This window comes from Fusarium venenatum (assembly GCF_020744135.1).
Source record: "Fusarium venenatum strain MPI-CAGE-CH-0201 chromosome Unknown EDB82scaffold_3, whole genome shotgun sequence".
Lineage (NCBI taxonomy): Eukaryota > Fungi > Ascomycota > Sordariomycetes > Hypocreales > Nectriaceae > Fusarium > Fusarium venenatum.
In genome coordinates, this window is record NW_027072131.1 from 2,333,648 (window position 1) to 2,361,577 (window position 27,930).

General features: G+C 49.0%; 9 protein-coding genes across 9 annotated transcripts; 4 read left to right on the forward strand and 5 right to left on the reverse strand.

Moving 5' to 3' along the window:
* Positions 1 to 980: 980 nt before the first annotated feature.
* Positions 981 to 3,748, reverse strand: EDB82DRAFT_546623 (uncharacterized protein; the record flags this gene model as incomplete). The annotated part of the gene is made up of 4 exons (XM_025726997.2): positions 981 to 1,045; positions 1,130 to 2,862; positions 2,914 to 2,983; positions 3,646 to 3,748. The coding sequence occupies 4 exons, from the start codon at positions 3,746 to 3,748 to the stop codon at positions 981 to 983; spliced, it is 1,971 nt and encodes a 656-aa protein (XP_025581509.2).
* Positions 3,749 to 4,724: 976 nt separating this feature from the next.
* Positions 4,725 to 5,905, reverse strand: EDB82DRAFT_477220 (uncharacterized protein; the record flags this gene model as incomplete). The annotated part of the gene is made up of 4 exons (XM_065608085.1): positions 4,725 to 4,756; positions 4,790 to 5,125; positions 5,171 to 5,283; positions 5,739 to 5,905. 4 exons carry the CDS (start codon positions 5,903 to 5,905, stop codon positions 4,725 to 4,727), a joined length of 648 nt encoding a protein of 215 aa, XP_065463873.1.
* A 1,032-nt stretch (positions 5,906 to 6,937) lies between these two features.
* On the forward strand, positions 6,938 to 8,070 carry EDB82DRAFT_224226 (uncharacterized protein). The gene has a single exon (XM_025726998.2). The coding sequence runs from the start codon at positions 7,347 to 7,349 to the stop codon at positions 8,040 to 8,042; it is 696 nt and encodes a 231-aa protein (XP_025581510.1). The 5' UTR covers positions 6,938 to 7,346; the 3' UTR covers positions 8,043 to 8,070.
* Positions 8,071 to 10,736: 2,666 nt separating this feature from the next.
* On the reverse strand, positions 10,737 to 13,660 carry EDB82DRAFT_224222 (VRR-NUC domain-containing protein). The gene is made up of 2 exons (XM_025727001.2): positions 13,036 to 13,660; positions 10,737 to 12,984 (listed from the first exon to the last, which is right to left on the reverse strand). The coding sequence occupies exons 1-2, from the start codon at positions 13,548 to 13,550 to the stop codon at positions 10,935 to 10,937; spliced, it is 2,565 nt and encodes an 854-aa protein (XP_025581511.2). The 5' UTR covers positions 13,551 to 13,660; the 3' UTR covers positions 10,737 to 10,934.
* A 78-nt stretch (positions 13,661 to 13,738) lies between these two features.
* Positions 13,739 to 14,783, forward strand: EDB82DRAFT_224318 (uncharacterized protein). The gene is made up of 3 exons (XM_025727002.2): positions 13,739 to 13,987; positions 14,145 to 14,356; positions 14,409 to 14,783. The coding sequence occupies exons 1-3, from the start codon at positions 13,841 to 13,843 to the stop codon at positions 14,479 to 14,481; spliced, it is 432 nt and encodes a 143-aa protein (XP_025581512.1). The 5' UTR covers positions 13,739 to 13,840; the 3' UTR covers positions 14,482 to 14,783.
* Position 14,784: 1 nt separating this feature from the next.
* On the reverse strand, positions 14,785 to 15,531 carry EDB82DRAFT_433534 (40S ribosomal protein uS15; the record flags this gene model as incomplete). Its single annotated transcript, XM_025727003.1, has 5 exons — positions 14,785 to 14,869; positions 14,924 to 15,012; positions 15,072 to 15,118; positions 15,234 to 15,266; positions 15,330 to 15,531. 5 exons carry the CDS (start codon positions 15,529 to 15,531, stop codon positions 14,785 to 14,787), a joined length of 456 nt encoding a protein of 151 aa, XP_025581513.1.
* A 591-nt stretch (positions 15,532 to 16,122) lies between these two features.
* EDB82DRAFT_504881 (uncharacterized protein) lies at positions 16,123 to 18,545 on the reverse strand. The gene is made up of 5 exons (XM_065608737.1): positions 18,383 to 18,545; positions 18,295 to 18,323; positions 17,077 to 18,243; positions 16,767 to 17,031; positions 16,123 to 16,716 (listed from the first exon to the last, which is right to left on the reverse strand). The coding sequence occupies exons 1-5, from the start codon at positions 18,408 to 18,410 to the stop codon at positions 16,298 to 16,300; spliced, it is 1,908 nt and encodes a 635-aa protein (XP_065463874.1). The 5' UTR covers positions 18,411 to 18,545; the 3' UTR covers positions 16,123 to 16,297.
* A 366-nt stretch (positions 18,546 to 18,911) lies between these two features.
* Positions 18,912 to 20,573, forward strand: EDB82DRAFT_504882 (DNA glycosylase). The gene is made up of 3 exons (XM_025727005.2): positions 18,912 to 19,164; positions 19,223 to 19,532; positions 19,582 to 20,573. The coding sequence occupies exons 1-3, from the start codon at positions 19,043 to 19,045 to the stop codon at positions 20,341 to 20,343; spliced, it is 1,194 nt and encodes a 397-aa protein (XP_025581515.1). The 5' UTR covers positions 18,912 to 19,042; the 3' UTR covers positions 20,344 to 20,573.
* EDB82DRAFT_504884 (armadillo-type protein) lies at positions 20,574 to 24,707 on the forward strand. Its single transcript, XM_025727006.2, has one exon. It carries the CDS (start codon positions 20,869 to 20,871, stop codon positions 24,520 to 24,522), a length of 3,654 nt encoding a protein of 1,217 aa, XP_025581516.1. The 5' UTR covers positions 20,574 to 20,868; the 3' UTR covers positions 24,523 to 24,707.
* Positions 24,708 to 27,930: the final 3,223 nt, after the last annotated feature.

Here is a 27,930-nt window from a genome sequence, read left to right on the forward strand (position 1 = left end):
TCGACAACTGTCCTAATGATAGCATTGACTGGGCGTTTCCCCCCTTCCTTTTTTGCTTTTAACCCCCTTTTTTATCATGTGGCTACGGCACGATTTGCCGAGCTGTACGAAGAGATCAGAATATGGATGGAACTGGCGTCTTGTGGAACTAGTGTGTATTGAACTATGGAGGAGGCCCTAGAAGGGATTAGGTAGAATATCAGATAGGCATTGGCAATATTATCTTGCCTCCGAGCTTCTAGTTAGAATAATACCCAACTTGGACTCAAGTACAGTGGCGTCATAGCTGGTGATCTTGACTGATATTCGTATAGTCATAAACACGCATTGTTCAGAGTTTCCTCTCCTCGGTTTCACGTGTAGCAATGTGCAACACTGTAGTCACTCGTTACATTTAAAAGAAGAAGATTTATGTGATTGCAGTTCTCATTTACGTACCCGCTTATTGAATATCATAATCCATATCCTGAACCGCTGGAAATAATAACATGCCATAACAAGTCTAAACCCGAGTTCTTCCTAGCTCCAGCAGCTCAATCAAGAAACCAACTCTCTGCTCCGCGCCAATACCTCCAACAACAGGCCAACGCCAAGGTTTCATGCTTCTTCTATCTTCTGAAGCAACAGAAGATGAGGACTGGCGATAAGGGAAATAAATGTATGGAACAGTGAGTCGAGACAAGTAGCGCAGAATCGTGGCAATAGGACGAATGCATAGGAAGTCACATAGCAGGACTAGATAGAAAGCAAATCCGAATGTCCTAGCCGGATGCTGCACATCAGGGGTACCCGAGCGCTTACTTGCGTAAAACACAAGTATCTGGTTGGTAGGCCAGTCATCTTGGCCACACATTGGCCACATGGCAACGACTGGTAACTCAGCCCATGGCTTCCCTGCATTTAGCACGACTATCAATACTGTCCTTGCTTAACAAGAATGTAAAATTCTGATGAAAATCGTATTATCTTGCATCCACACTTCAGCGGCGATGAGCAGGCGCAGAGGTAGTGGCGGCCAAAAGGTCTGCATTGAAGTTCCATTCACCTAAACGCACATACGAAAGTTAGCAAAATGTAGAAAAGTAAGGAAAGGACAGATGTGTATAGAGGGATTCGGAGGGTACAGTACCATTTGCCAGGTTCTCAGCCGTATCCTCAAGAAGGATAACACGACGCTTGTTGCAGTATGACGTTTTATCCATGATATCAACTTTGAGTTTGGGGTCAGACAATTCTGTAATGGGCTTCTCAAACATTTCAGACAAGTTCTCCACAGCCATCTCCAGGTCCTTTTGGTTATCCTCGAAAATTTCTGTCAGGTTGTTTCTGGCAAGATAGAAGGCAAAGGCATATGTCCACTTAAGGGTTTGCCGGCAGGTTTGAAGAGCCTGGGACGCCGAGTTAAGGTATTGGACTTCGATCCAGGACATGCCTGAAGCACTCTGAAGCTGGACCATCTTCTTTTCGGTTTTCTGAGCGATATCCCTGTCGAGTTTGGCCGATTGCTCATGGTTGGCGTAGCGGTTGTAATAGTGTAGATAGCGCTCAAGAGACGTTCGAGATTTTGCCTGGGCATCACGAGCCTCGGAGCCGCTCTTCTCCTCGTATCTGTTACAATTGTACCAACTAGTTCCATGCTCGGACCAGAGGCCCATGCACATCCAGCAGAATTCGTACTTGCACTTTCGGCATGTCATATGGTTGCAGCCTCCGTTTTTCTCAATGGTCGAGTTACACTTTGGGCATTCCTTGGTGTTGGCCGAAATCCAGTTGGCAGTTTCTGAGTCGTCGGCACACTTTTTCAACCATTTCTTGACCAAATCACAAGGGGCCGGTTGGTGATCTGGGTTTGGGCAGCCAAAGCAGAATCTGTAACCGCATCGACATTCGACGGTGGGGACGATTTTACCCAAATCCTTCTTCTTTACGCCGCATTCTAGGGCGTTGGGGCAGTCTGGGGCAGGACACCACTTAAAGTTGTCCTTGTCTTCGACATATGTTCTGTTGAGAAGCTCTTGGTATCGGCCCGCCAGCACTGGAGTAACGAGAACATCGAGCGAGGCCGAGTCGAGAATGCGACCACATCCGTCAGAGGGACACTGGATCCTAGCAGCCTCGCCTTCTTCGCGGATCTTCTGTGTTAAGTAGTGGCGATAGCAGTCCACGCAGTAGCGATGGCCGCATTTCATGGCAAATGACTCGAGGCCCTCATCATCCTCACAGCATATGTCACATGCGAAACCAGGTATGGCTTCCAGCTTTGGTGAGCTGGACGTGGTGCTGCTCAATCCAGCAGCTTCCATAACCTTTTCTGGTCTGTCCATGTAATCTTCTAGTAAACGTTCCTTGTTCCATCGGAAGTGGCGGAGCAGAATGGCAGCATCCTCCTTCTGCATGTTTAGAATCATGTTGACTTCGCCAATCATGTCATCCTGTTGGCTCTGGATATCGCTTGGTTCATAAACTTTGTATGACACCACATTGGCAGCTCTCTTCCTCTTTTCGACGTCTTTGGCAAGGCCAAAATCGGGATCAGGCTCGTCAAACTCTTCATCGTCAAAGTCTGTGATATCGGTGTCGTTAGTAACTGTCATGATGGGACATGAGGGGCTGTCTGGGGTATCAAAAGTCGTACCATCTCCTGCTGAAATCTCGTCGCCGCTGTCGTCTTGCATGATCTCGTCGTCGGTCGAGAGAGCCGACATGTATTCTTCGTCAGAATCCATGGGGTTGCTAACAGTTGTTATTGGAGTTGGAGGTAACGCGTGTTTGTCTGAGAGGGCAGCTGAGGCGATGACTCTCTTGTTGGGTACTTCGTCTCTGTTGGCAGAGGTAATCGTCGCCTCAGCAGCCTTTCGCTTCCTCGTGGTGGGGGGAATCGTGGCGGTTGAAGGGAGATATTAAGGGAAGAACGAGGATGGGAAGTATGTCTGAGGATAAGGAGCAGAAATCGAAGGTGGCGTTGGCGTTTGATGGCGGGTGACTAACAACAGCGGGTGGTAGGTATGTAGCCTTGTGCAGTGCAGGCAGTACGTAGCCTAGGTCCAGTGAAAGTGCTGCTTGTACTGTGAGAGCGTTGGTGCAGTACTTTGGGTCTGGTATGTAATGAGTTGTAACGGAGGGTCGAGTCAGAGTCAAGTGAGGCCAAGAGGGGTGCCTATGACGGAGCCAGGGTCGTTAAATCGGGGATAGGCAGGAAAACGCTAGTTAGTTGATCTGAGTTGACTCTCGCGTCTTGAGGTTGGGTACTGTATGGGCATGCAATACAGCGTATGCACTGGACAAAGCGTAAAGGGAGGGGCAAGTTTGTTTCGGATTTAGAATAAAAGAAAAGAGAAGTCTGAAAGCAAGTTTAGTGTAAACAAGTTCAAGATTATTATGCGAACAAAAGTTACCTCAGTCATCAGTTAACCGGACTGTCCGACCGGGCATCAACCTTAGGTAGCGCGGGTAGACGGGACGGTACGGTGGGGGAGATGGATTAGAAGGCGCGATTACGCCGTAAAAGGCAACAGAGTCGCGGTTGATGATTAATGTGGGCAGGCGACAACCAGGCCCAGGCTCCAGCTGAGAGGCAACTGCGGCAGGGCTTATGTTAGGCAGGTTTAGGCCGACGGATGCTGAGACATGAGCTGGTTATTGGACTAACAGGTGACAGTAGCAAAACAAACAGGGGAAAGGCGTGGTTGTACCTGGTCGGCTCTCTGTGGCTTTGGGTTCCATTGTGGCGCTGTGTCTCGGTCATCATTTTGATAAGTGAACCTGTAGTACTGTAATGTCGGAATTCATAAATTTTCTCTTATGTCTCCGTATCATCATATAGATACACAAGTTTATTGAACCAAATACGCTCTCTCAAGTTGTTGCTGGCACTGTACGCGTGCGGGTCATGGGCTGACTGTATCCGAGACAGCTGTGGCTTGAGCCATGCATCATGACTGTTCCCATAATTTCAATTTGAGAGGAAGACAGTTATCTAGCAATCGTTAATATGATGCATTGGTAACATTAACCATACTACAAATAAACGCGGTAATTTTCTGTGACTTATGCTATCATCATGACTATGATTCTATACAGGAATCGAGCTAGTGATTCTTTCACGTTATACACGGCCGGGTTACTACCCTGGACAGATATCGAATTCCTACACAAGCTCTCAGGACGTTATAACGTTACAATCTCTATCGATCACTCTCGAGGCGAAATAGAAATGGTCTTACGTCTTTGATTAACTAACAGACTAAACGATATACTTGACAAGTATGGGGCGAGCGAGCTCTGTGCCATAAACAGGGTTGCAATGGCTTACAGCAGACACCTTGCCTTGTCTTCTCAATCACACTGTGCATTACAGAGTGCAACGTTGAGCTTTCCAGGAACAATCAAAACTCTACGTAGGTCAGGCTTGATGAAAGCAGCAAGCAGCAAACAGCAAGCAGCAAACAGCAGACAGCAACTGAACTCTGACTCTTGACATATGTGATTTCTAAGGCGGCTGCTTTTAATTTTCTACCCTTCAACCAATCTGCCGGAATAGACACCTGTCTCATGTTTGAATCTATTTTGGGTGTTGTAACAAAACATCAACATTTCTCAAAAAATGTTCACCACCAATAGACCTTCGTTGAGTATGAATTACTGAGCGCGCGGCATAGGAAACAACAGCAACGATGCGAATGCGTCGCCAGCTCCCACAATATGTGGACAACTCTGTATGATCTCTATGTTTGATGATGCGCTGGGTGGACCAGGTCTGGATTCATCCAGAAGCAAGTATTCAACCTACTCTTGGAAGTCATGTCCCCTAGAAAGGTCCGCAAAGCGGATTCACGATGTTTCCATGTGCAAGTATCCCTAGTTCGGCAACCAATATCGATGGCGCCTATTATAGGAGGACTTGTGAGCCAATGGTGTGTTCCCCGTACTATGTTTGTCTGAACATTGTGTGGCCTAGTGGCCGTTTGGTAGTTAGTAGGCCAACCCTCCCAACAAGAAAGAGATGGTAGCTGCAACAAGTATGCCTCGCATTGACGCGCGCTACTTGCAGCAGAGCTTCCGTCCGTATACCATATCGTTGTCTCGCGTATCGCCAGGACAGGCCGCGAGATAGAAGCCAACTTTGCTAGGAATTTTCGTAAACACCATAGTTTTGCAAGTTAATACATACATGGTTGGAAGTTATAGTAGTTATCTTGCGCGCGCGTGTCGTGCTGCAAAGCATGGCGCACAAACGGCGAGAGCAGGTATTTGGTTTCGAACGGACCAATCTCTTCCCTGATGCTGTATTGCAAGTCGTCAACGAGTTGCTGTTGATTGGTGGCGATTTATTGGATTGTGAAGCTCCATGGTCGGTCTATTCAATTCGTATCTCAATTTAGCATTTTAACATGGCAGTTGACAGTTTCAAATGTGGTCTCTGATTGGAGTTGGCCTTCCACCTCCATATCTATCATTCGCCTGACGGTTTGTCCAATGGCAGGAACGACGTGCGCAGTTTCCAGTTTTGAGCACTCAGACTCTGATCGAGATCAAGGATGGAGGCAGTTGCGACCTGAACCAATGATGGGTTGCCATCTCAACAATGAGATGCATTTCCCCTCCAAAACCCCTCTTCTCACCTCCATCTAATTGATTATGATCACACTGGCAAGAGGTGAAGAACAAGCACCATCCTGACAAGAGTTGGAAAAGCAAACTGCAAAGCATTGACCGTTACTCGTCAGCTTCAAACCTACCTCATCGCTGTCATAATCGTGGAATTGGCCATGGATGACATCCTATTCGCTCGGTACTTTGAGTCGCCGTGAGCCAAACCACTGATCAGTTTGCGTAAAGCCCGAGGATGCGCAAAAGCCTCCCCAGACCTTCTGGTCTTGGTCGAATCACATTCCTCACCATCCATCTGGGCCAGTGGAAGCCATCCCCGGCGCCAGCAACGGCTACAGCGACCAAACAGGTCTCTGACAGGAGATTTCTGGGCCAGGATGACAGGTGACTAGGGGCTATCCGAGAATAAAAAAAGCAAAGCACTAAACTCACAGACCCTGGCTTTATCGAATCAAGTTGCCTCCCGCTCCCCTGCCTCTACGCTCGAGTAGGCGTAGCCCTTTGCCGCTGTTTTTAACGCGACTATCACCGCCAAAACTAGCCAATCCCAATCAACCTTTGGGCCCAAGCAACTTATGTACAGAACAGAGCAGCTTTACAGCGCCTCCCTCCTAAACACCATCCATGGAATCCCAGTTGTTGAGCCGCCGACCAACAAGTCCATTACCAACGCTTCAATACCCGTGTTGTTGGACTACAAGAGATGCGAGTTCACGAGATCTCCATCACAATTTGCAACTAGCTGTTGGCTCGCAGCCATTCTGTCAGGACACCACCAGTTGGTCATGTCCGTTGTCCAGTCAGTTCCTAGAGCCTGACACAAACCAACCTGACTTGTCGCTGTCACCAGCAGAGCGCGCCATCCACCCGCCGATTGGCAGTTTCCAGGTAGGAAAGATACTGGCAGAGATAGAGTGACATGGCTAAGCATACTGCATCAACCGCCGTTGCCCACTAAGACGATCACGCAGTCACATCCTCGCATACCACTCTTGCAGACCGCACAATACAATATAGGCGACGAAAGAGACCGGATACACAGAACAACCCGCTTCATAATGTCCAAGAGAGCAAAGCAAAGTGAAGCAAAGTGAAGCAAAGTGAAGCAAAGTGAAGCACAATTGCAACTCTGCACCCCTCCCTGGCTTATTCGCGTCGCTTCTCTTGCAGTTGCCACCCTTTCTCAGCTTGTTCTGCACCTCCGTACGCGCCTGTAGATGTTGTGTTCCCGTCAAAGTCGCTGCTCTTATTGTCTGTCGTGTGCTGCTCTTTCTCAAGTTGCTGCTGCTTTGGTGATTGTTCCGCCCGGCCCCCGTCTAGTTGTTTCCCGTATATCCACACATCCAGCTAGGGTCGTTTCCTTCAATACACACCTCCCAAGTTTACCCCTTCACCCTTGCAATCCGTCATAGCTCCACATTGTTCCAACTGCTTCACACCCCTTCCTTTCTTCAAGCGCCCACCTCTTCCAATTTCATCCTTCGGCGCCAAACACTTGACGCAGTCCTTTCCTTATAATCATCTGGTGCTGCCCTCTCCAACTCCCTGACCTTCGTTTTTCTCCAGTCAGTCAGTCAGTCAGTTCGCTCGCTGCTTCCATCTGCCTGTACTCTTAATTCCCAGTGCTTGGGATTGGCTGCTGGTTCATATCTACATATTCAACCAAGCTCATACTTATTCAACTCGCCCATAATAAGCCTAAATTTCGATATCTACGGTCAACTCAAACCACCACCATGCCTCACACCAAGCCAAAGCTGGGAAAGCTTACTACTCCCGTCACAGCTACCTTTCCATCTGAGATTACTTCGGCAACTCCTATCTCAGCAGTTTCGTTCAACTTCAAACCTGACCCGGATTTTCTCAAGACCCCCATCAGCCCACCTATGGCCTATACAGATTTCCTCACCAAAGCCATGGCTCTCAATTCTCCTGCTACGAGCTCTGGCTTAACGACCCCGGACTCTCTACCGGATTCGACAACCAGTGAGGAAACAAGCCCCTCCTTGAAGCGTGAAGCCTCTCCCCCTTCGTCATCGGCTTCAAGTATCACCTCCAAGGCATCAGGCCGGCCCACTCCTCCAGCAACGGCCCCTATGGCGCCTCCTAGTCCATTCACCTGCGCTGCGCCCATGTCTGCACCTCCCACCGGCGCTGCCTGCTTCCCCAGCCTGAAGGTGCCACCAAGTCCCAGTGTGTCGAATATCGACTCTCCAATGAGTGCAAGCACTGTTCGGTCACCGTTCAGCGCCAGGCCAGTTCACTCATCAGTTTTTGACTGGGATGCGGCTCTCAAGGCCCGTCTACTAGAAAAGAAGCAGAAGTCTTCACGGACCAGCGTACGACACATCCGAGAGGTGGTGACGAGAACAGTCACATACACTCCTAGAATGGCACCTGCACCAAAGGGCAAGAGACGCAAGGTTGAATAGACCTACTGAGCCAACGATCATTTGGCCTCTACTCATCATCTGAACACTTACATCAATCACATATTCAACCGACCCACAACTATTAACGATCCTTCGAATACATAACGACTTTTTCTTTTGTTTAGACATGCATTGAAATCAAGAATATACCGAAAAATGATGAGGGAGCGGAACACACACACACATAAGGCAAATCTTGGAGCAGGCCTTCGACACTTGGCGGCGAGAACTGTCGCCCTTACCATTCAATCATTCTCTTGTTGACACTTATTTGATACGCCTTGAAAGGAGTTGAACTGGAAATGAAAGGATACGGAGCTACTTGGGTGGTATAACTGGGGGAGTTTGATGGCGTTTTAACAGTTTCATTATCAGTTTGGAGTTGCTGTTCCCTGGGGGCTTAGCATCGACCAAGAAGCACGATACCAACACATATGGAAGGGGCTGGGAGCGAAGAGGGGATGGAGATCAGCGACTAGGAAGTCGACAGCCAGAGCTACTCGACAATACAGAACCCCAGCAGGGGTTGTGTGAAAGGGAGGGAGAATTAGGGAACGCTTTGAGCGTTGTGGACCCGTGTACCGGGCACAGAATCACCTCGTGGTAGCGCTTTTAGTCAAGAATTCACAAAGCCATGGGCTGTTTAACATTAATTTTATCGCGTGCTGTGATTTGTGCTCTACTGGCGTTAGAAACCGACTGGTTGGTACGTATAATCATGTGAATTAAGCAACTTAGATTGTCAACGGTCTGGTCACAAACCTCAAATCTCTTTGAAATAATTGTTTTGTTTGTTTATGGCTTCAAAATGTTTATTTGTTTGTTTATATGGATCTGTGAAGGTTGAACAGGCCGCATGGCGGGTATACCCTCGATGTCTATCTGGGCCGCATAGACGGCCGTTTCGCAGGCCGCCAGCTCGAAGCTTCTCTTGTAGAACCCTGCCCCGCACTTGCCTGCCTTATTATCGCCCTTTGTTCTAGTCCTAGGAATAAACCCTTGTTCCTTGTAAAGTGGTTTTTACATGGGGGGATGAAGTAGGCAGGCACCAACTATAACTAATAAGAGATCATCTCGACAAGCCCGTTGAGGAGATTTGCTTTGCCTTGGTTCATTAAAGTAAGTAATAGAAGAGGAAAGACGCGAGGGAGAACATGGTTTGTTTGTTTTTGTTTTCGTGTTTGCGGTCTTTGTTGTGATGGGCTGCAAAGACGTGAATCGAGTACTCCACTGGGCCGGCTTTGAGGTCGCAGGCGCGGGACGTATGCGGCCCAGCACAAATAGAGACGAGGCAGAAAAATGATACATACAATTTCTTGTGACATGTTGTAGTTCTCCTCCACTGTTGTGCATCTTAAGCCTCCATAAATCTGTCTTTCATCACAGTTTCGGTATTGCTTGCCTTGCTGTACATAATTGCAGTGAGAAACCAAAACCAGGCTTTGATTTCAATGAATTGGATGCCGGCACACCCCCTGCTGGGTCCGGGGGGCCTAATATCTCATCACCCCTGGAACCACTAGAAAGACTTAGACTTAAAAGCGGCGTGAATACTTTCGATCCTCTGGCGACCCAGCACCCAGGTCCAAGCGGGACCTTGGAGCCCCATGAACAGGGCTTGTAAGCGCCGAGCCATGGGGAATCAAGTGTGTTATTGGCCGGGGCGGGCGAGCCCATCACCCACCATCAAGCGTTGGTTGATATGATTGGATTCATGCTAAGCGCCCAGGACTGTGGGTCGACGATTGCGATTTGTGTTGGTGAGAACTTGGGCTTTTCTTTGAGTTGAAGGGAACTGGGAGACAGCGGCATGCAGAAGCGTCCTTTCTTCGTCTGTTGTAATGGCAATGCCTGCACTATACGTCGTGTCATCGCGTCTGGCCTTCAGGTGCGTCTCCCTTTTCTGTTGGTGCCTGCGCCTGTGTTTGTCTCCCCTCTCGCTCTCGTTTCTACTCTTGTCGATGAGTTTGGCGCATACTACCCAGCTACTGCGAGGGATACAGCGCGCTAGCTGTACATAGTAGTTGTCGATGTCTTGTCACCAAGAAACTCCTGTACACGCTATACTGGAAACAACAAATCCACCTGTGACCGAACAGATGTGTGAAATTTCCGTGCCCAAGAACACAAGATTGTCTTCTTCGCGCCTAACCTAGCCTCATCACCTTTCGTCACCCAGGTGACCAAGCCTTTGGAACGCTAGAATCATTGCCCATGGCACGAGTCCGAGTGGTGAAAAGCGTCCGAGCTACCCCGCGTACTCTTCCGTTCTTTCCAAGCCTGGTTCCTCGTGGCATCGTGTCCAGCTACCAGCGGAGTAGAGAGGCTATACGCCCTAGAACAGTAGCCCACATCGCCAGCAACCCGCCGAGAGCGCCAGTGACGAGATGCGCATGTGGTGATGTGACAACCCTGCGCATCACACCGTCTCGTTGCCGTCGTTCCATTGGCTACCATGCCGGCGACACACCTAATCGACGCCTCCCGCCTATCTGAAACCAGAGGATGATCCTCAGCTCCAAGTCTGAGATTAGAAACGAGTTTGAGACCGTTGTGACCAGGCTGCTGGGTGGAACAAGCCCCCCTGATCGAGTTTCCAAGCTGCTTTGGCGATTGCTAATTTTGGCTCCAACACCAAAGCGCATCCAATAACAGCGTGGTTCGTGACTATTCCTTGCTCATGTCCGTATGATGTTTCCAGAACTGGCAAATTGCCGTGACTTGGCTAGGCTAGAAGCGCATTGTAAGATTACAGGGCAGCGGGAGGTTCGAGATGCATACATCGGTTTATTGGAAACATTGGTGCGTGCCCTGTTCACGCTGTACGTGACTCAATGTCACCGAAGATCATTCGAGGAATTGAGCCTGAGTGTAAAAACCCTCATCACGGAACTAATCCTGCTTCACTTCCTTTGCTACAGCGTTGCAAAGCGCAACCTTGACCCCTGCTCCAGTAAGAACATGGATCCAGAGACGTTGAGTATCACTGAGCCGATCATCCGCGCTCTTGACTTCAGAGAACATAACCTCTCCCTTTGCCTTTCCAGGTTCCTTGGTCTGTTGTTCTGGTGTATCTGTGATACGCCACAAGATGAGATCCGGTATACCTCCACCCCGCTGTCTGTATTCTTGAGCCATCACCTTGCATACGGCTGCAAGAGCACTGCCCTCGAAGCACTCAACAAGCTCCACGAGGTCATCAATCTCAAAATCCCAGTTCAAGCCTACCACACTGGTCTTTTTCTCGTGTTCTCTATCCCAGACCTCATGCAATAACCTTGCCGCCTCTCCGTTGGCAATTTCAACAAGTCTGTGATTGATTTCTGATGCTCTGGACGGGTAAAAAGCATCAGTGTGTAGATCCAATGGGCATGTTTGATAGGCAGTCTGGAAAACATTCGGGATGTAAATGAATAGGATATCGTAGAAGAGGTATGCAAATAGAGTCCGGATAATTCCACCCTCGGCGTGATATCCCTTCCATCCTTCTGATCGATACTGGCTGAGACACATCTCTTCGACACTGCACTCTTCTTTTGAATCCAGCTCATCAAACCATATTGTCTTTGTTGAGGCTTGGCGACCGGGCTTGGCAACAATGTCCCTCTTGATCTGGATTCCCTCTATTATGTGCTCGGTGGGCTTTTCGAGGTTCACATGACCAAAGTCGTGTTGCAAGCGGCGCGGAATGCGCAGTTTCTTCTCAAGCTTGACCAAACGCTTCTGCAGGTCGTAATGGAAAATGAGATGGCAGTCTGGATCTTGTAGACCAGCCTCACAAGTGGCGACTGCTATCTTTTTCCAATGCTTCTTCTGTTGCTCGGGGTCTGTAAATTTAGGATCCGGGTCCAAAGTGGGCATGTAATGCTCTTCCAGGAGAGCTTTTCGCTGATACCAGCCACCTCGCCTGGCTGGATGGAAAAGTCGCTGATCTAGAAGCTCAGTAAGAAGACTGTGTTCTCTGAGATGCTCCTTGAGCTTTCCAAATATCGGGGCTGCTTTGTGGACTATCCTTGTATAAGAATGACCTGGTGTGAATCGTCTCAGGTATGTGCCTTCGCCCATCTCATATACCGTCTGTTCCTTTTTCTGCTCTTCCTTGACTAACGTCTGCCATCGGAGATACACTTTATCAAATATGTCGATCATCATTCTGAGCCCTTCCTGTCCAGGTGGACTGCTGAACTCCAAGTTGTCGACTTCTGTTTCCATGCGAATGGCGGTTTCATATTCTAACAAGTGCAACCGCGATGAAAATATCGTTGACGTCCGACAAACAATATATTCGGGAAAATGGCGTCGTGCAATTTTGGCGAGAATAATTGTTGTGAGAGACTTCTCTGTCCACTGGGCCGATCTGTAGAACACCAGATGTACGCGCTCAAAAAGCTTAAAGGCCAGTGGTGATAATCGAATGCAAGGGCCAAGAATACCAAGTATTTTGGTTAAGAAGTGCTGCTCCCTGTTCGAGTCTTCCCGTCGAAGTTTCGCCTTGGGTATTACTTTCACATCTTTGTTTTCATGGTCCTCGGAAGGCGAGTTGCGGCTGTTGTGTCTGCTGAGACCTACCGCCATTAAACCAGCCTGTTGCTTGCTCATTCGTACAAGGGAACGGATAAGTTCTGATTTGTTGCGTCCTTGGATCTTGGCGTCCTTTGCTAGATCTTTCAGCTCGTCCAGACTGAGAAGCGATGCAGCCTCTTCGACTGAATTGATGTGTTCATTTGATGCATCTGCAAATGTGAATGTCTTACCAAGTTTGGACTCTTCAAGTTCAATGCCATGTATAGGACTCTGTGTTGGAGATATGGTGTTTTGTGGTAATGTACGAGGCGATTGTAATGTGGCTATGGCTGATTCGAGATTTAAAACGTCGCTATGGTAATCAAGACGGTTATGACGATGCCACCATGCAGCTTTCCTGAGAAACAGTCGAACATAGCTGGTTCAAGATGAGTGGGTGGGCTGTGACACAGGTAAGAGAAAGACATACAGATATTGAGCCTCGTACCCTAGATCTCTCCATTGTTTAAAGACGTTGTTTTCTTTTTCATCGAACAGGTGAGATTCTTCGTCCAAAACAGTATCGAGAGCGAGGTTGAAAGCATCCACATAGATAGAACTCTGGCCTTTGATCCAAAGAGGCTTCGATTTTCCAGCCGCGCCGTCATCATCTTCAGCCGTCGCTTGCGATGACTTCATCGCCTCATACTCTTCGATCGCCTCCTTGCCATCAGCAGCGGGAGGCAATGCGCTTTCTATATCTGTAGGCCGGGGATTTCCACTATCCAGACCATCGTCTTCGGTCGTTTTCTTATTGATCAACTTTTTTCTTGGCGACAACTCACCGTGAGAATCAAGAGACTGATCGCTATCGGATTCTGATGATCCCTGTCGTTTGGCTCGCTTGGAGGGTCTCTCCTGGTTTGGTAGATCCAAAGAGTCAGGTCGAATTTGGCCACGGAGTTGACTTTGCGGCTTGGGGAATCTTGTCACAAATGCGTACATGTTTTGAACTCAAACATGCCAAAACAAATAATAAGATACCACCAGGGTATAAAAATGGTCGTCGAAGCATAGGCAGTCAAATATTCAAAACGGAGACGCGACAGACAAAGGGAGGTACTCTAGTCAGGCAACACGAAAGCACATGACCACGCATACCACTTTCCTTTGCTTTTGCTCCAATGCCCGACAATCAACCGGCGCGGTTCAACGAATACTATCCTTCTTTTCATACAGCTACATTCTTCAATCAATTCAATTACGATAATTAGGATATATCGTCACTGTTAAAAATGTCAGACGAAACCCCCAAGAATGAACCGGCTGCGGAGACACCGCAAATCACAACATCGGCCGACGCTTCCACCAACGGACTCCCAGCGCAAACAGAAGCTCAAAAAGATGTTGTGATGTCTGATGCGCCTGCTGATCAGCCTGCAGTACGTCTTTACTTTTCATATATGGTCTCTCACAGGACCTCCACCTTAGGTCATGTCTAGGAACTCCTTTGGGTGGCCAGAAGACATAACGCCCTCCTTCACAAACCCAGGCATTCGTCTCCCATCTTTAAATAGCACCCTCGTTGACATCACATAGTCATCTCCCGCTCCAGTTGCTCATGCGCCGAGCCCAGCACCAGCCCGAACTGGAACTCCAGCACAAGGTTCTAGAGCTGCTTCAGCTCATCCAGATGTTGGCCTTAACATACCCTCCGAAGCTCCCCCGCATGGCGATTCGGCACGACGATATCTCAACACAAAAGTCACTGGAGTGCTGCTGGAGGGTATGAAGCAGTTGGCAAAAGACCAGTATGTCTCAATTACACTTGTGCACCGGCAATGGCAACTAATAGTGTCACAGGCCAAACGATCCTCTTCGAGTATTGGGAGAATATCTCATCCAAAAATCAAAAGAGCTGGAAGGAACTGCCTAGATAGCGAAACATCAAAATGGCATGTTGTGTGAAGCAAAGCAATTGGTAGCGACAGGCATAGATGGCGTTCAGGTTTAAGAATTTTATCGTCACCGGGTTTAGTGTACCCATTGCATACATGCGTTTTGCAGCGATCGAAGAGCTTTCTATTGAGCCGTCGACTTCGCTGTCGGTCCTCCCAGATAGGGCGCATAAGCATCATGGCTCTAAATGCAAGCTTTCCCCATAATTTGTCCCTAACTCCGTGATCCGGGAAACCATCACTTCCATCCGAACTTGGCCAGCCGTCGTTTTTATGTTCGCTTAAGCGACGATGGTGCTGGCAGTAGCGGACTCGTACTTCCAGGTGGGGGGGAGGACACCGACGGTCTTGTAGTAACGGGCCAGACTGTTTATAGGTTAGCTTGGTGCGCGACAGAATAAAGGCCCTGATTAAGCCTACCGGTGAATTCGGGACTCAATGAGAATGAGACGGAACTTGGAGTCCTTGTCCTTGCGGTTGCGCTCAAGGTGCTTTCGGACAGCAACAGCCTGTTTTGGGAGTTAGCGGATTATCGCAGGATATAGAAATTTCAGCATGACTTCCTTACCTTCTTGATAAGCATGTACAAATCCTCGGGGAGCTCAGGGGCGAGACCTGTAAAATCACTCTGTCAGTCTCAACCGCACAGAGGCATTAAAGAGATGGTGTTTCTCCGTCATAGATGTATCGTTCGACCGCCACATCCATTTCTTCGTTTAGGGTATCGTACCGCTGGACTTGAGAATTCGCAGGATTCGGTTACCTGACTTGTGTGTTAGCATTTTTTATTTCGATTTTTCGATTTGCCGAGTCGCTCAATTCTTACCAGTGACGTGCTTGACCTGGGCAATACCGTGAGAGTCACGGAGAATGACACCAATCTGAGAAGGAGTGGCACCCTTACGGGCGAGCTTGGAGATCTGCTCGACAACCTGCTCGGGGGTGGTCTTCAACCACGCAGGGGAGGATCGAGAGTAGGGGAGAGCAGAGGCAGAAATGCCCTTTCCGTTGCTGTGAAGACGGCCCATCTTGTCGGTTTGGCGTGGTGATGCTGGATAAGGATCGGTTACGGAGTTGCGAGCGAAACTTTCCAAGATTCGAGGATGTCTTTCGTTTCGTGTGGGAGGAAAATTGACGAACCGCTTAGTTAGGGCAGAGTGGCGTTATCTGATTGGCTAACGACGGAGATCACGTGGATGGTCCGAGCTCGGCGCCAATTTCGCGTTTCTCATATCTTTTCTCTTTGTCGCGGTTAAAGTTTTCTTCTTTGCTTGATATCAACTACCTATCAATCCAAAGCTTTTTGCTTGGACTTTGCGCAATATTCACTAATCATATGGTAAGTCACTTTTTCTGCAATCTCTGCCATCCTACTTCTGTCGACCTCGACATGATGATACATCACTTTTTACTTTATTTCTGGTACCTCTTATGTTAGAGTCTTCGGGCTCAATGAATGAACAGGACTTCTGATCTCTGGTCATTTCTACAATGTTTACTCGCACCGTCTGTTATGTATCGGCACTAACAGAATACAGATCTATTTAGCATTATGTCTACTTTCAAAACTACCTAGCTAGATGTTCCAAATTTATACCAGACACTCCATTACTCATTTTTGACCAGAAAGCACTTGATTACATGCGACAAGCATATTTGTAATAATGAGCCTGCACGCAGCGAGGCTATGGCTGTATTGTAAGCCAATACTTGTAGTTCTTGGCGTACAAAGAAACCTTTTCATCTCACGACGTAGTAAATTCAATGAGCCTGATGCTTGTCATGTCCTTTGTTTTACATTTTCAATTGAAACGATTCCGTACACCGATGGAAGACTCCCGCCCCTTCAATCCATATAACCAAGATAACCAGTGTACAACTTTCTGGGTCTGGTCTTAATGGAACGATATTAAGTATAATCTTACCACGCGCCAACATCGAAGTTCTCCTGTGCATCTTGTCAGCAACTGCAGAATAAAATTGGAAAATCCAAGAACCTACCTCTGGGAAATATGTCGTCACAACAGTTCTGTCGGCAAACTTGCGTCCTGCAAGAGCCTGCAAAGCCTTTGTTGTATCCTCGGTGTGCTCGTACTTGACAAAGATCTTACCCACACCAGCAGATTGCCTGCTACCACCTGTAGGCCTGGGAACCTTGACGTCGAGAATCTTGCCATATTTGGAACATTCTTCTCGAACATCCTCACAGATTTCTAAACAAATAATTAGAACAAACTCGCGTAAGTAGAAAAAAGCCACGTACCTTCGTAATCGTCATTGTCTAGGAGCTCCTCGGCAGTAACCATGTTGAGGAGCTGCAGTACACGGCTGCTTTCAACCTCATTGGCAGTCTGAGAAGCCAGACCACTGATAGCAGTAATACCAACATCGAAGTTGGCAACCTGGGTGGGACCGATGCTGGCCTTGCTGACTTTGATCTGCTTACCTCCAATATCCATACCGTTGAGGGTATCAAGAGCGGTAGGGTTGGAAACAGCAGGGTCTTGGTACTCGGCAAAAGCAATGCCCTACAAATGTTAGTATGTATATTTTTGAAAGCCCACTGTACTTACTCTAGATTCTTCAGTTCCTCTGTCCTTGACCAAAACAAAGGCCTTAGGCTTGCCGAAACTTGCAAGCAGTTCGATGATCTGCTCCTCTGTCAAGAAAGGTGGGATGTTGGTAATGCTGAGCTTGTTGACAGTATCCGGAACCACGTTAGAGACGACCTCAGGGTCATAAGCAACGTCCTCGGTCACTGCGGGCACCACGTAGTCGCGAGGCCGGCGAATCTCAAGACCACGGTGTACTCCATCCACGCCGTTCGAAGCATCGCTGGCCTCCATAGAAATGCCGTCCAGCGCCAGTGCAACAGTGGCCTCAGGGGCATCCTTGAACTCGATAACGGCAAATGACCGGTCGTTGGAGAATTGACACAAAACACAGGGGTCTGTGGTGTCGATGATGTTCAGTCCGTTAAGTTGCAGATTGAAGAATGCCATGAGCGCATCCTCGCTTGTGCCAGGAGGAATTCTGGAAACCAAAAGTCGCTTTGACTGGCGAGAGTTGCTCGCCTTGAGACCAGCACTTGTGACCTGTCCCCCAGGCTGGTTCATAAAAGCCTGGAGCTTGCTGGGGTCCATAGGTTGCTGTCGAGGAGCACCAGGAAGAGGAAACATGCCCGAGAGCTTAGCCTGTTCGGCCGTAACATTGTCATAGCCTGGAGGCTTGATATCCCACTGTGTCAGGCGACGGTTGCGCTCGAGAACAGACACGATATTTGTCAGGTCGGGAGTTGGTTCTCGCTTCTTTGGAGGCGGGCTTGCGCTTCGACGTTCCTGAGGCGCGGGGAATCTATCCTCACGTCGGTCCCTGCCTCCTCCACGGCGGCGATCGTCGTACGGGTCTCGCTCTCGCCTGCTTGGTCGTTCGTCGTCGTCGCGCCTGGCATCTCGACGGGAAGACCCTCGGTCGCGGTCCCATTCACGTTCGCCACCTCGTCTCTCGCGGCCCGAGTATCTATCCTCGCGCTCGCGATCACGGTGGTTTCGGCTGGAAGAGTAGGCATCGGCATCGCCCTCACCTCGTCGATGGCTTCGGTGGTCTGGCGAGCGAGAACGTCTACGGTCCCGGTCTCCTCGGTGTCGGTCTCGACGATCATCTCTGTCACCTCTGTCACCTCTGTCACCTCTGTCACCTCTGTCACCTCTGTCACCTCTGTCACCTCTATCACCTCTGGGCTAGGTAACGTTAGAGTCAATCATGCTTTAGATGTAGGATTGTACACTTACGGGATAATCTCGTCCTCCCCGACGCCCGTCTGCGATGAAAGGGTTAGCGACGCGACGCGATGAGACCACTAATTGTGAATAAACTTACCCCGGGAAGAATAACTGTCACCGTTCATACTGGCAGTACTGATAAGTGACTTCAGAGATGATGCAAACTCTCTGAAATTGTTAAGTGTGAATGGTTAGCAGGCGGAGTCGTTGATTCAAACTGCAACAAGATTCCAATTTCAAATAGCTGGTAGACGTCGCGCGAGGCTGGAGCTTTTTTTGCCAGGAGACGCTAGCGTTAGTAAGTCTTTGGCTTAGCGCAGAATCCGAATGGGCCTGACTTTGCGAAAACTCAGCACTACAGGGTTGCTTTGGAGCTTCTCAATTATTACCAGTTAGATTCAGACCTTAGCCAGATACGTATACATGCTTGTATGAGTAGTCGGAAAATGAAACAAATGAAAAGGCTATCTCCTCTTTGAACTCTTGGTGGTGCTTCTTCTAGGTATTTTTAGACTTATAGTCTCCTCGAGTAGTAAATTGTGAGGATGATCCCTTTTACTGCGAAGTTTTAGGGGGTAATAAACTTTCAGTGCGCCACTGAGGTTCCGTAGAACCAATTAATTACATCATAAAAGCAAAGAGTTTCTTCTCGACCTACCAACCGTTTCGTCTTATTCTACTAATTGTTTCTACATCTGATCTTATTTTTATCTCGATTCATATAAAATTCGAGTCCGGATTTATCCTATCGATTTCAATGTCTCTTGTTGTAGGGAAAACGGAATGGCAAAAGCTGCCTGTCACTTTGAAGGAGCTTTGTATCAACACCACATTGCGATGTGGGCAGTCCTTTAGATGGCAAAAGATCAATCATGAGTGGTAAGTTCATAGCGCAACTTCCGAAATAGCAAATTACTCAACTTCCTTAATATTCTAGGACCTGCACTTTACACGGGAGACTTCTTCACTTAAAGCAGGATTCTACCCACCTGCACTATAGGGTCACATACCCAGCCCCTAATCCCACGACGTCAGAACCCAAAGATACAGAGTCCCTTCTACGCCATTACTTCAATTTAGACATAGGCCTTGAATCTCTATATAAGCAGTGGTCAGAGCTCGACTCAAACTTTCGGAAAAGGGCACCGCAGTTCCAAGGTGTTCGCATCCTTAACCAAGATGTATGGGAAACCTTGATAGGTTTCATATGTAGCAGCAACAACAACATCGCACGCATATCACAGATGGTGAGTTATATACATACCCATACACGTTTAGAGGTTGACATCGTGTCAGGTGCACAAGTTGTGTCTGCATTACGGCCCCTTTATTGCCTATATTGGCGACGAAGCCTTTCATGACTTCCCAAGCCCTCAAGCTTTGACTGGTGACAGCGTGGAGGCTCACCTCAGAGCTTTAGGATTTGGCTATCGTGCCAAGTATATCGCTGAAACAGCAAGGATTGTTGCCAAGGAGAAGCCTGATACCTGGTTGGAAAGCCTTCGAAATCCTGACCACCCAGGCTTCAATACAACACCGGTACCCAGAGAACAACATGCAACTTACAAAGAAGCACATGAGCAACTTTTAACACTGAAAGGTGTTGGACCAAAGGTTGCCGACTGCGTATGTCTGATGGGTCTTGGATGGGGAGAAGCAGTCCCGGTTGATACCCACGTTTGGCAAATTGCTCAAAGGGACTACAAGTTCGGCAAGTCAAAAGTAAAGACACTCAACAAGGCTATGTATGATGCTGTAGGAGATCACTTCCGAAACTTGTGGGGACCTTACGCCGGTTGGGCCCATTCAGTTCTCTTTACTGCTGACCTGAGAGAGTTTGCGGCTCAAGCTTCGAAGGAAGAAGACAAGCCCACCGTGATTAAGATAGAGGTGGGATCCTCCCAAGAACACACCCTTAAGAGGACCAAGAAGATGATCACTATAACTGATAGCAACACTGAGGTCAAGGAAGAAAGCCCGATTGTCATTCCAAAGGATGAGCAAGGAGTTGAAGAGGTTAAGCAAATGAGAAGATCAAAGAGGCTGCGTACTTCGTGAAGAAATCCAGCAGTACAGCGGTTTCGGTGGTATCCTCTTAGTTTCAAGATATGGGAATGCTCTACTGTAAGAGAGAGGAGCTGAAGGAACGGTTCTGCTCTCTGGGATATACAACATCAATCTCATACGGCCGGTACATATTAGCGTCACTTCAATCATCGATCTGGAAACATCAAAGTCCCGGTAGCTTTGCCTATTATAAACTTGACCAATTGATGGTTTTCGAACTCAATGAAGCATATGATAATTGCCATAACAGCTAAGAAGAGGCCTATACTCGGAAAAATCTCCAAAGCATTGTTGACCAATTTCCTTTTTGGGTAAGCGGACACATGCATCGCTCTAGGCAAGCGGCTAAAATTCGGGTGGAGAAGATCGCCTCCAGCGTAGCAAAGCTTCGTCAAGGAGGGCGTACTAATTTTGCGACTACCCATCAACCATCCAACTCTCCATGCGCAACGATAACGCTCCGAGCACCCCTTGTCCTCTCGAACCGGGATGAAGCTGCGAACTACATAATTCAAAATGTCTGACGCGGATTTCGAGACTATTAAGAAGCTCCAGCAGGAGCGAAATGCTGCCGCTACGGCCAACAAGGGTTCGCGAACCTTTGATGTCGCCAACCAGCGAGCCGACGATACAAAGCAGAAGCTGACCGACAGCGCTGACAGTTCCTTATACGATAAAGATGGACCCAATAAATTTGCTGGATATAACACGTCTCTGCCGATGATGGGCGAAGATGATGACGAGATGGGCGATGGCGACAATACGCGACGGTTGACCGGCCAGTACACGGCGTCGCGAGAAATGATTGATGAATTTGCCCGAGGAAGTGGTGTCGAAGAAGATGACATCCTTGCTGGAAAGGGAGAGAAGAGTGGCCGAATCGTCGATCGCGAGACAGATTACCAAAAGCGCCGCTTCAACCGCGCCCTTACTCCCACGCGCGCCGATCCATTCGCCGAGAATCGCCAAGCTGGTGCTTCTGAGAACGGAACAAGCTATCGTGAGATTATGGAGGCCCGCGAACTTGAAAGGGAGGAGCAGCGCGTACTACAAGCCATCAAAGCAAAACAGGAGGGCAAGACAGAGGACGATGGCGATGCTAAGCCCATGCTTATCGATGGGGATAAAGACAATACCGAAGCCGAATCTGCAGAGGGTGCTACTACTCGAAAGCGAAAGAAGAGATGGGATGTCTCATCAACACCTGCTGAGGATGACAAGGCTGAGACAGCTGATGCGGCCAAGCCCAAGCGTTCGCGATGGGATCAAGCACCCGCTCTCTCTGCCCCAGGCGTCGAAGGTGCAAAGAAACGCTCGCGATGGGACCAGGCCCCTTCCGCGACACCCATGGGTAACGCAGGACTGGCTACTCCCGCGCATCCGTCGTCTGCCTCCGCTGTTCCGACGACCTTCGGTACCGACATCTCCGGTCGAAACATGCCCTTAAGCGACGAAGAACTCGACCTTCTCCTGCCTGGTGAGAGCGATGGTTACAAGATTCTTGATCCTCCTCCTGGATACGAGCCGGTTCGGGCTCCCGCTCACAAGCTTATGGCCACCCCTGCTCCTCAAACAGGCTTCATGATGCAGGATCCCGAGCAGGTGCGCCTCTCTGGAAAGCCAATGCCCGCCGAAATCCCCGGAGTTGGTGACTTGCAGTTTTTCAAGGCCGAGGATATGGCCTATTTCGGAAAACTCACTGATGGTTCCGATGAGAATGCTCTGACTGTGGAAGAGCTCAAGGAGAGGAAGATCATGAGACTGCTCTTGAAGATCAAGAACGGCACTCCCCCTATGAGAAAGACTGCCCTTCGACAGATCACCGACAATGCTAGACAATTCGGAGCCGGTCCTCTTTTCGATCAGATCCTGCCCCTACTCATGGAGAAGACATTGGAGGACCAAGAGCGCCATTTGCTCGTTAAGGTCATCGACCGTATCCTATACAAGCTTGACGACCTTGTGCGCCCCTATGTCCACAAGATTTTAGTCGTTATTGAACCACTGCTCATTGATCAAGACTATTACGCAAGAGTGGAGGGTCGTGAGATCATCTCAAACCTGAGCAAGGCTGCTGGTCTTGCTACAATGATTAGCACAATGCGACCTGATATCGATCACGTCGACGAGTATGTCCGAAACACAACAGCACGAGCCTTTGCCGTCGTCGCCTCTGCATTGGGTATTCCTGCTTTGTTGCCTTTCCTCAGAGCTGTGTGCCGAAGCAAAAAGTCATGGCAAGCTCGTCATACAGGTGTCAAGATTGTTCAGCAAATTCCTATTCTCATGGGCTGTGCTGTACTCCCTCACCTGAAGGGACTCGTCGACTGTATTGGACCCAACCTCAACGACGAACAGACAAAGGTCAGGACAGTTACTAGTTTAGCCATTGCTGCTCTAGCCGAAGCTTCTAACCCATACGGTATCGAGAGTTTCGATGATATCCTGAACCCTCTGTGGACCGGTGCCCGCAAGCAACGAGGCAAAGGTCTCGCAGGTTTCCTCAAGGCTGTTGGGTACATCATTCCTCTGATGGACGAAGAATATGCCAATTACTATACCAGCCAGATTATGGAGATTCTACTTCGTGAATTCTCTTCCCCCGATGAGGAAATGAAGAAGGTCGTTCTTAAAGTGGTATCCCAGTGCGCTGGTACGGATGGCGTGACTGCAGGATATCTCAAGGAACACGTACTGGATGAATTCTTCAAGAGCTTTTGGGTACGAAGAATGGCGTTGGACAAGCGCAACTATCGACAAGTGGTTGAGACGACAGTTGACATTGGTCAAAAAGTCGGAGTTAGCGAGATTGTGGACAGAATCGTCAACAATCTCAAGGACGAGAGTGAGGCGTACCGTAAAATGACAGTCGAGACAGTTGAGAAGATTGTTGCCAGTCTGGGCGCGGCTGATATCGGCGAGCGTTTGGAAGAGCGGCTCATTGACGGTATCCTCCATGCGTTCCAGGAGCAGAGCGTCGAGGACATTATTATGCTTAACGGGTTTGGTTCTGTCGTTAACGCTTTGGGAACTCGCTGCAAACCCTACATCCCCCAAATTGTCAGTACCATTCTCTGGCGACTCAACAATAAGTCGGCCACAGTCCGACAGCAGGCGGCGGACCTCATCTCTCGTATTGCTATGGTTATGAAGCAATGTGGTGAGGATGCCCTCATGGGCAAGCTGGGCGTCGTGCTCTACGAATACCTTGGTGAGGAGTACCCCGAGGTTCTCGGATCTATCCTAGGTGCTCTACGATCTATTGTCACTGTCGTTGGTATTGCGCAGATGCAACCACCCATCAAGGAGCTTCTGCCGCGACTCACGCCTATTTTGCGAAACCGACACGAAAAGGTTCAGGAGAATACCATTGACCTGGTCGGTCGTATCGCAGATCGTGGACCTGAGAGTGTCAATGCTCGAGAATGGATGCGAATCTGCTTCGAGCTGCTTGACATGCTGAAGGCTCACAAGAAGGGTATTCGACGAGCTGCCAACAACACATTCGGTTTCATCGCCAAGGCCATTGGTCCTCAGGATGTGCTGGCAACCTTGTTGAACAACCTTCGAGTGCAGGAGCGTCAGTCCCGTGTCAACACTGCCGTTGCTATTGGTATCGTCGCCGAAACCTGTGCTCCCTTCACTGTTCTGCCTGCATTGATGAACGAGTACCGAGTCCCTGAACTCAACGTACAAAACGGTGTGCTCAAGTCACTCTCATTCCTCTTCGAGTACATTGGCGAGATGGCAAAGGACTACGTTTATGCAGTGACTCCCCTATTGGAAGACGCTCTTATCGACCGTGACCAAGTTCATCGTCAAACAGCAGCCTCCGTCGTCAAGCATATTGCTCTTGGCGTCGTTGGCTTGGGATGCGAGGATGCCATGGTGCATCTGCTCAACCTCCTCTACCCCAACCTTTTTGAAACCAGCCCACACGTTATTGACCGTATCGTCGAGGCTATCGAGGCCATTCGAATGGCGGTTGGACCGGGCTTGGTGCTCAACTACGTCTGGGCGGGTCTATTCCATCCGGCACGAAAGGTCAGAACCCCATACTGGCGTCTGTACAACGACGCGTATGTTCAGGGGGCGGACGCCATGGTGCCATATTATCCCAACCTGGATGAAGACAAGATGGACCGGCCGGAGCTTGCAATCGTGTTGTAAGACTTTGTACATACATGAAGGGAAGAGAGTGGTTTCAGGACGTGAGTATAGTGGTGATGGCAGGGTTTATTCCAAGGACTTTTTTTTCTCTAATATTATGGATATGGGGAGGCTTGTAATGTGGAATGCTGTACGTTGAAAGGGGGTTATTACTGCATGCGTCAGGGCGTTCTGATAGATGATAAAAAATGGTTTCAATGTTTTGAATATCTAGTTACACCGAGTGATAATCTCCCATGCCCATGATCGCACGCATGATGTTGACTTGTTCCCAGCCCCTTTATCAAAACAGTTACGTTGCCGCCGACCACTTGCTGGGTCAATGAACGGGTGATTTGCCAAGACCGGTGTAGCACTTATCTCAAGTGTCAACTCAGATCATGACGGAGTCGCCGACTGCGCATGTTCGTTGCAACTGCAGGGATGGAGGAAGGGATTGGGGCCTTCAACCGAGCTGGTGGTTTCACTTCATTAGCCAAAGCGACGATCATCCGAAGGCAGCAGTTTAAACCAGATGCTAGTTCCGCGACAAGTGATTGACTGCAATTTCATCAACAATGACCCCATAGTCCAGCAACCGAGGGTAACATGAGCAGACTGAGCATGTTACCTTTCAGGTCGCCAACAATCTCAGCCGGCCGCTTGGGCCGTGGACGATCCCCAGAGCCTTGGGTAAGTGGGCTTCACCGCACGTGTGATTACTTCAATGAAGTAGTGAGAGGAGGGATGCATCGTGGAATCGATAGGCCATCAGGCGTTGATGAGACCATCTCACCTCGTCGGTAGTCAACGTCCGGACCCGCGGCTCATCCACACTCTAGAGGAACTTTTGAGCCAGGCTCCGGCAGATGTAGATTTTACACTGCATTGGGGCCCTCTCATCTTCCTGTTGTTTTCGTGTCGAGTCAGGGGATGATGGGTGAATGGAGAGGCAGGAAGCGGGGGCCGTGCCGCCCAAGCTCTGGGGTCCTCGTCACGGTGCTGTACCTAGACTTGATTCTTGGATGAATAGAGGTCAAAGATGGCTGGGTCTGCAGTCGTCGATACCTGTAGAGACAAACGTAAGATCGTTAGAGAGGGGGAGGCGAGGAGTGATCGACATTCACTAAGCTTTGTCTCGTGCCTTTGAGTGGTCCCCGAGAGCGGAGAACACAAACCTGGAAGATCATGTCTATCTTTTGCCTTTCAAAGCCAAGGACGGTCTTTTCATCTGTGTTGTCGCACGTGGGTAGCCTTTTGGATCGTCCGCAACAGTGAGCATGGCACGTACTATACTTTGGTACATCCGTACATTCACAGCCCTCAGGGTATCAGAAAAATTGACCGCTGGAAGCATAAGAGACAAAATCAGTAGGCTATTTTATGCTACTTATACCATACTTCTTAGGCTATTTATTTTTATACCCTAAGACTTAGGAGGCCAACTTTTCTTCTACCCACTAGACAGCTTATTCATATGGGGACTCTAACAATGTGGTTTTGGTTCACGTCTCATTCTCCAGTACCGTTGTGATTTTACCGTCCAGTTGGACTAAATATCATGCAAGGATCAACAAGACATCAGAGGTGATAGGATGCAGATGGAACCGGGATGTGATAGGACGATGGAGAAGGGGGACAACTCTCGTCTCAAACTCTTGGTTTTCACGGTCCATGAGGTGGTTTCCTTGCTGGAGCATACTCTGTACGGAGTAGTGCGATAAGGTATCCATCTATTGTAAACCGAATCATTAGCATCCACCGGGCAGCTTCGTGTCATCACGACATCGGTGTTGATATCCGCCGAGGGTGTGTCAAATGGCCATCTACAGAAGCCCTTGAACGCCAGCAAACGAGCCCCAGACACTCGCTGAGGACCATCGAGATGCAAGAGCAATGTCCCTTCTGGCTATGCTTTCATAGCATCCTTAAGTGAAGTTTTATCACGTATCCAACCACGGCCCAAGTCGCAGCTCCTAAACGGAAGACAGTTCCGGAAATGATAATTTAAGGTCAAGCCTCGCCTCGCCCCAGCACTAGCTGGACAGAACATGACCTCGAGCAACACAAAATCTGACTATACCAGCACCAACGACGAAATAATTTGGTCATTCTGTGCAGGCTCAGACTGGCTCTTGGGCTGTCTGTTTCTGGTACCCCAAGCGTGGGTCTCGTGTTTTTTGCTCCCCCCTAGTATGATAAGACATGCAGTAGATCCATGGCGAGGTTAACTAGGCTGGAAGGTGGTTTCTCGTTACAAACTATCGGACCTAAGAGCTGTTCGCGTCTGGCCTGCTTCTAGAGCGATTGTCTGTGATGCGACGGCATTTGAAGCAACGCCTCCGACTTGAGTTGCTTGTGATGTGCGGCCGCAACGGCTGATCACCATACTAGAGAAGAGGCGCGTAGATCTCCCCAGAAGGCTAAGGTTAAAGCAAGCCAAGGCACAGGAAGGTCGGATTTGGCTGGATATCTTGCGCTTTTGTAACTGCTTTCTGTGATTGTCGTTGTGCATACAAGATGTACGTCACATCGGTTGGATGTTGGGACGGGAGAGTAACCAAGTCGACCCCGCCATGTTACTCGTTTTGGAGGAAGAATAGCAAGCGCATGTGGAGGTGAAATATCTGCCAAGGGCAAGTCGACAAGGTCACAAAGAAGGGACAGCAAATGAGCACCGCGACTAGAAGCCAGGATAGTTGAGTAAATCGAGATGAGTGAATGTACTGTAGGTAGGTCGATAGTGGATGGTAGGCGATTAGTCTAGTCACCGAAAGAGGGTCAGGGAGGCCAGGCCAGGCCGAGTCCAGTAATCCGGTCAGGTGATGAGACAGGACGAGGCAAGTTGGAAGTGGAAGGAGGTGATGGTTGAGCATCTCCGTCCACTCCAAGCAAATTAAGGCAATTCAAGTCGAAAGGTAAGCTAAGGTAATGTGTTGGTGGGTCATGCCATTCTCAGCAAATGCCATGACAGGAATGGGAAGGAAAGCCCAATTACGGTGTACTCTATTGAGAATAGCCTGTGTTTTCTAGTCGTAAAGCTTGTCAATGATGGTGGAATGAAGTCCAAAGGTAGAAACGGCAGGCAAGGCAAGCACGCAGAAGCACCTATCAATGAAGGCATAGGCAGCCACTAAAAAAGCAGCGTCCGAGCGACAAAATTTGATAGAATTTCTCTGTTTCGTTTCTTGTCTCAACCTTGTTGCTCCTTCCGCTCGCATTGGCTCCTGACGAGGCTTGCTAGCCCAGCCTCGAAAACATAGCGTTGGTTTTAGTACCTGAAAGGAATGCGGCTATGTTGACATCCGTCAAGAATAGGTGCCGTACCTTGCTCAACCAAGGCTGAAGGTGGAAATGTATACAGTATCACAGTGTCATCGTGCTGAGGTAGTAGTCCATGTTGCTCACTCTTGTTCAATTCGGTAGCAT

Excerpts from the sequence above, each read along its gene's own strand:
- EDB82DRAFT_504881 (XM_065608737.1), bottom strand. The coding sequence starts at position 18,410 with ATGAACGGTGACAGTTATTCTTCCCGGG. Across the intron at positions 18,244-18,294 it reads GGGGAGGACGAGATTATCCC|CCCAGAGGTGATAGAGGTGA; the intron begins GTAAGTGTACAA and ends AACGTTACCTAG. Across the intron at positions 16,717-16,766 it reads AGACAATGACGATTACGAAG|AAATCTGTGAGGATGTTCGA; the intron begins GTACGTGGCTTT and ends TTATTTGTTTAG.
- EDB82DRAFT_224318 (XM_025727002.2), top strand. The coding sequence starts at position 13,841 with ATGTCAGACGAAACCCCCAAGAATGAACCGGCTGCGGAGACACCGCAA. Across the intron at positions 13,988-14,144 it reads CGCCTGCTGATCAGCCTGCA|TCATCTCCCGCTCCAGTTGC; the intron begins GTACGTCTTTAC and ends GACATCACATAG. Across the intron at positions 14,357-14,408 it reads AAGCAGTTGGCAAAAGACCA|GCCAAACGATCCTCTTCGAG; the intron begins GTATGTCTCAAT and ends ATAGTGTCACAG.
- EDB82DRAFT_504882 (XM_025727005.2), top strand. The coding sequence starts at position 19,043 with ATGTCTCTTGTTGTAGGGAAAACGGAATGGCAAAAGCTGCCTGTCACT. Across the intron at positions 19,165-19,222 it reads CAAAAGATCAATCATGAGTG|GACCTGCACTTTACACGGGA; the intron begins GTAAGTTCATAG and ends TTAATATTCTAG. Across the intron at positions 19,533-19,581 it reads TCGCACGCATATCACAGATG|GTGCACAAGTTGTGTCTGCA; the intron begins GTGAGTTATATA and ends ACATCGTGTCAG.
- EDB82DRAFT_224222 (XM_025727001.2), bottom strand. The coding sequence starts at position 13,550 with ATGTACGCATTTGTGACAAGATTCCCCAAGCCGCAAAGTCAACTCCGT. Across the intron at positions 12,985-13,035 it reads GGGTACGAGGCTCAATATCT|CTATGTTCGACTGTTTCTCA; the intron begins GTATGTCTTTCT and ends ATCTTGAACCAG.
- EDB82DRAFT_224226 (XM_025726998.2), top strand. The coding sequence starts at position 7,347 with ATGCCTCACACCAAGCCAAAGCTGGGAAAGCTTACTACTCCCGTCACA.
- EDB82DRAFT_504884 (XM_025727006.2), top strand. The coding sequence starts at position 20,869 with ATGTCTGACGCGGATTTCGAGACTATTAAGAAGCTCCAGCAGGAGCGA.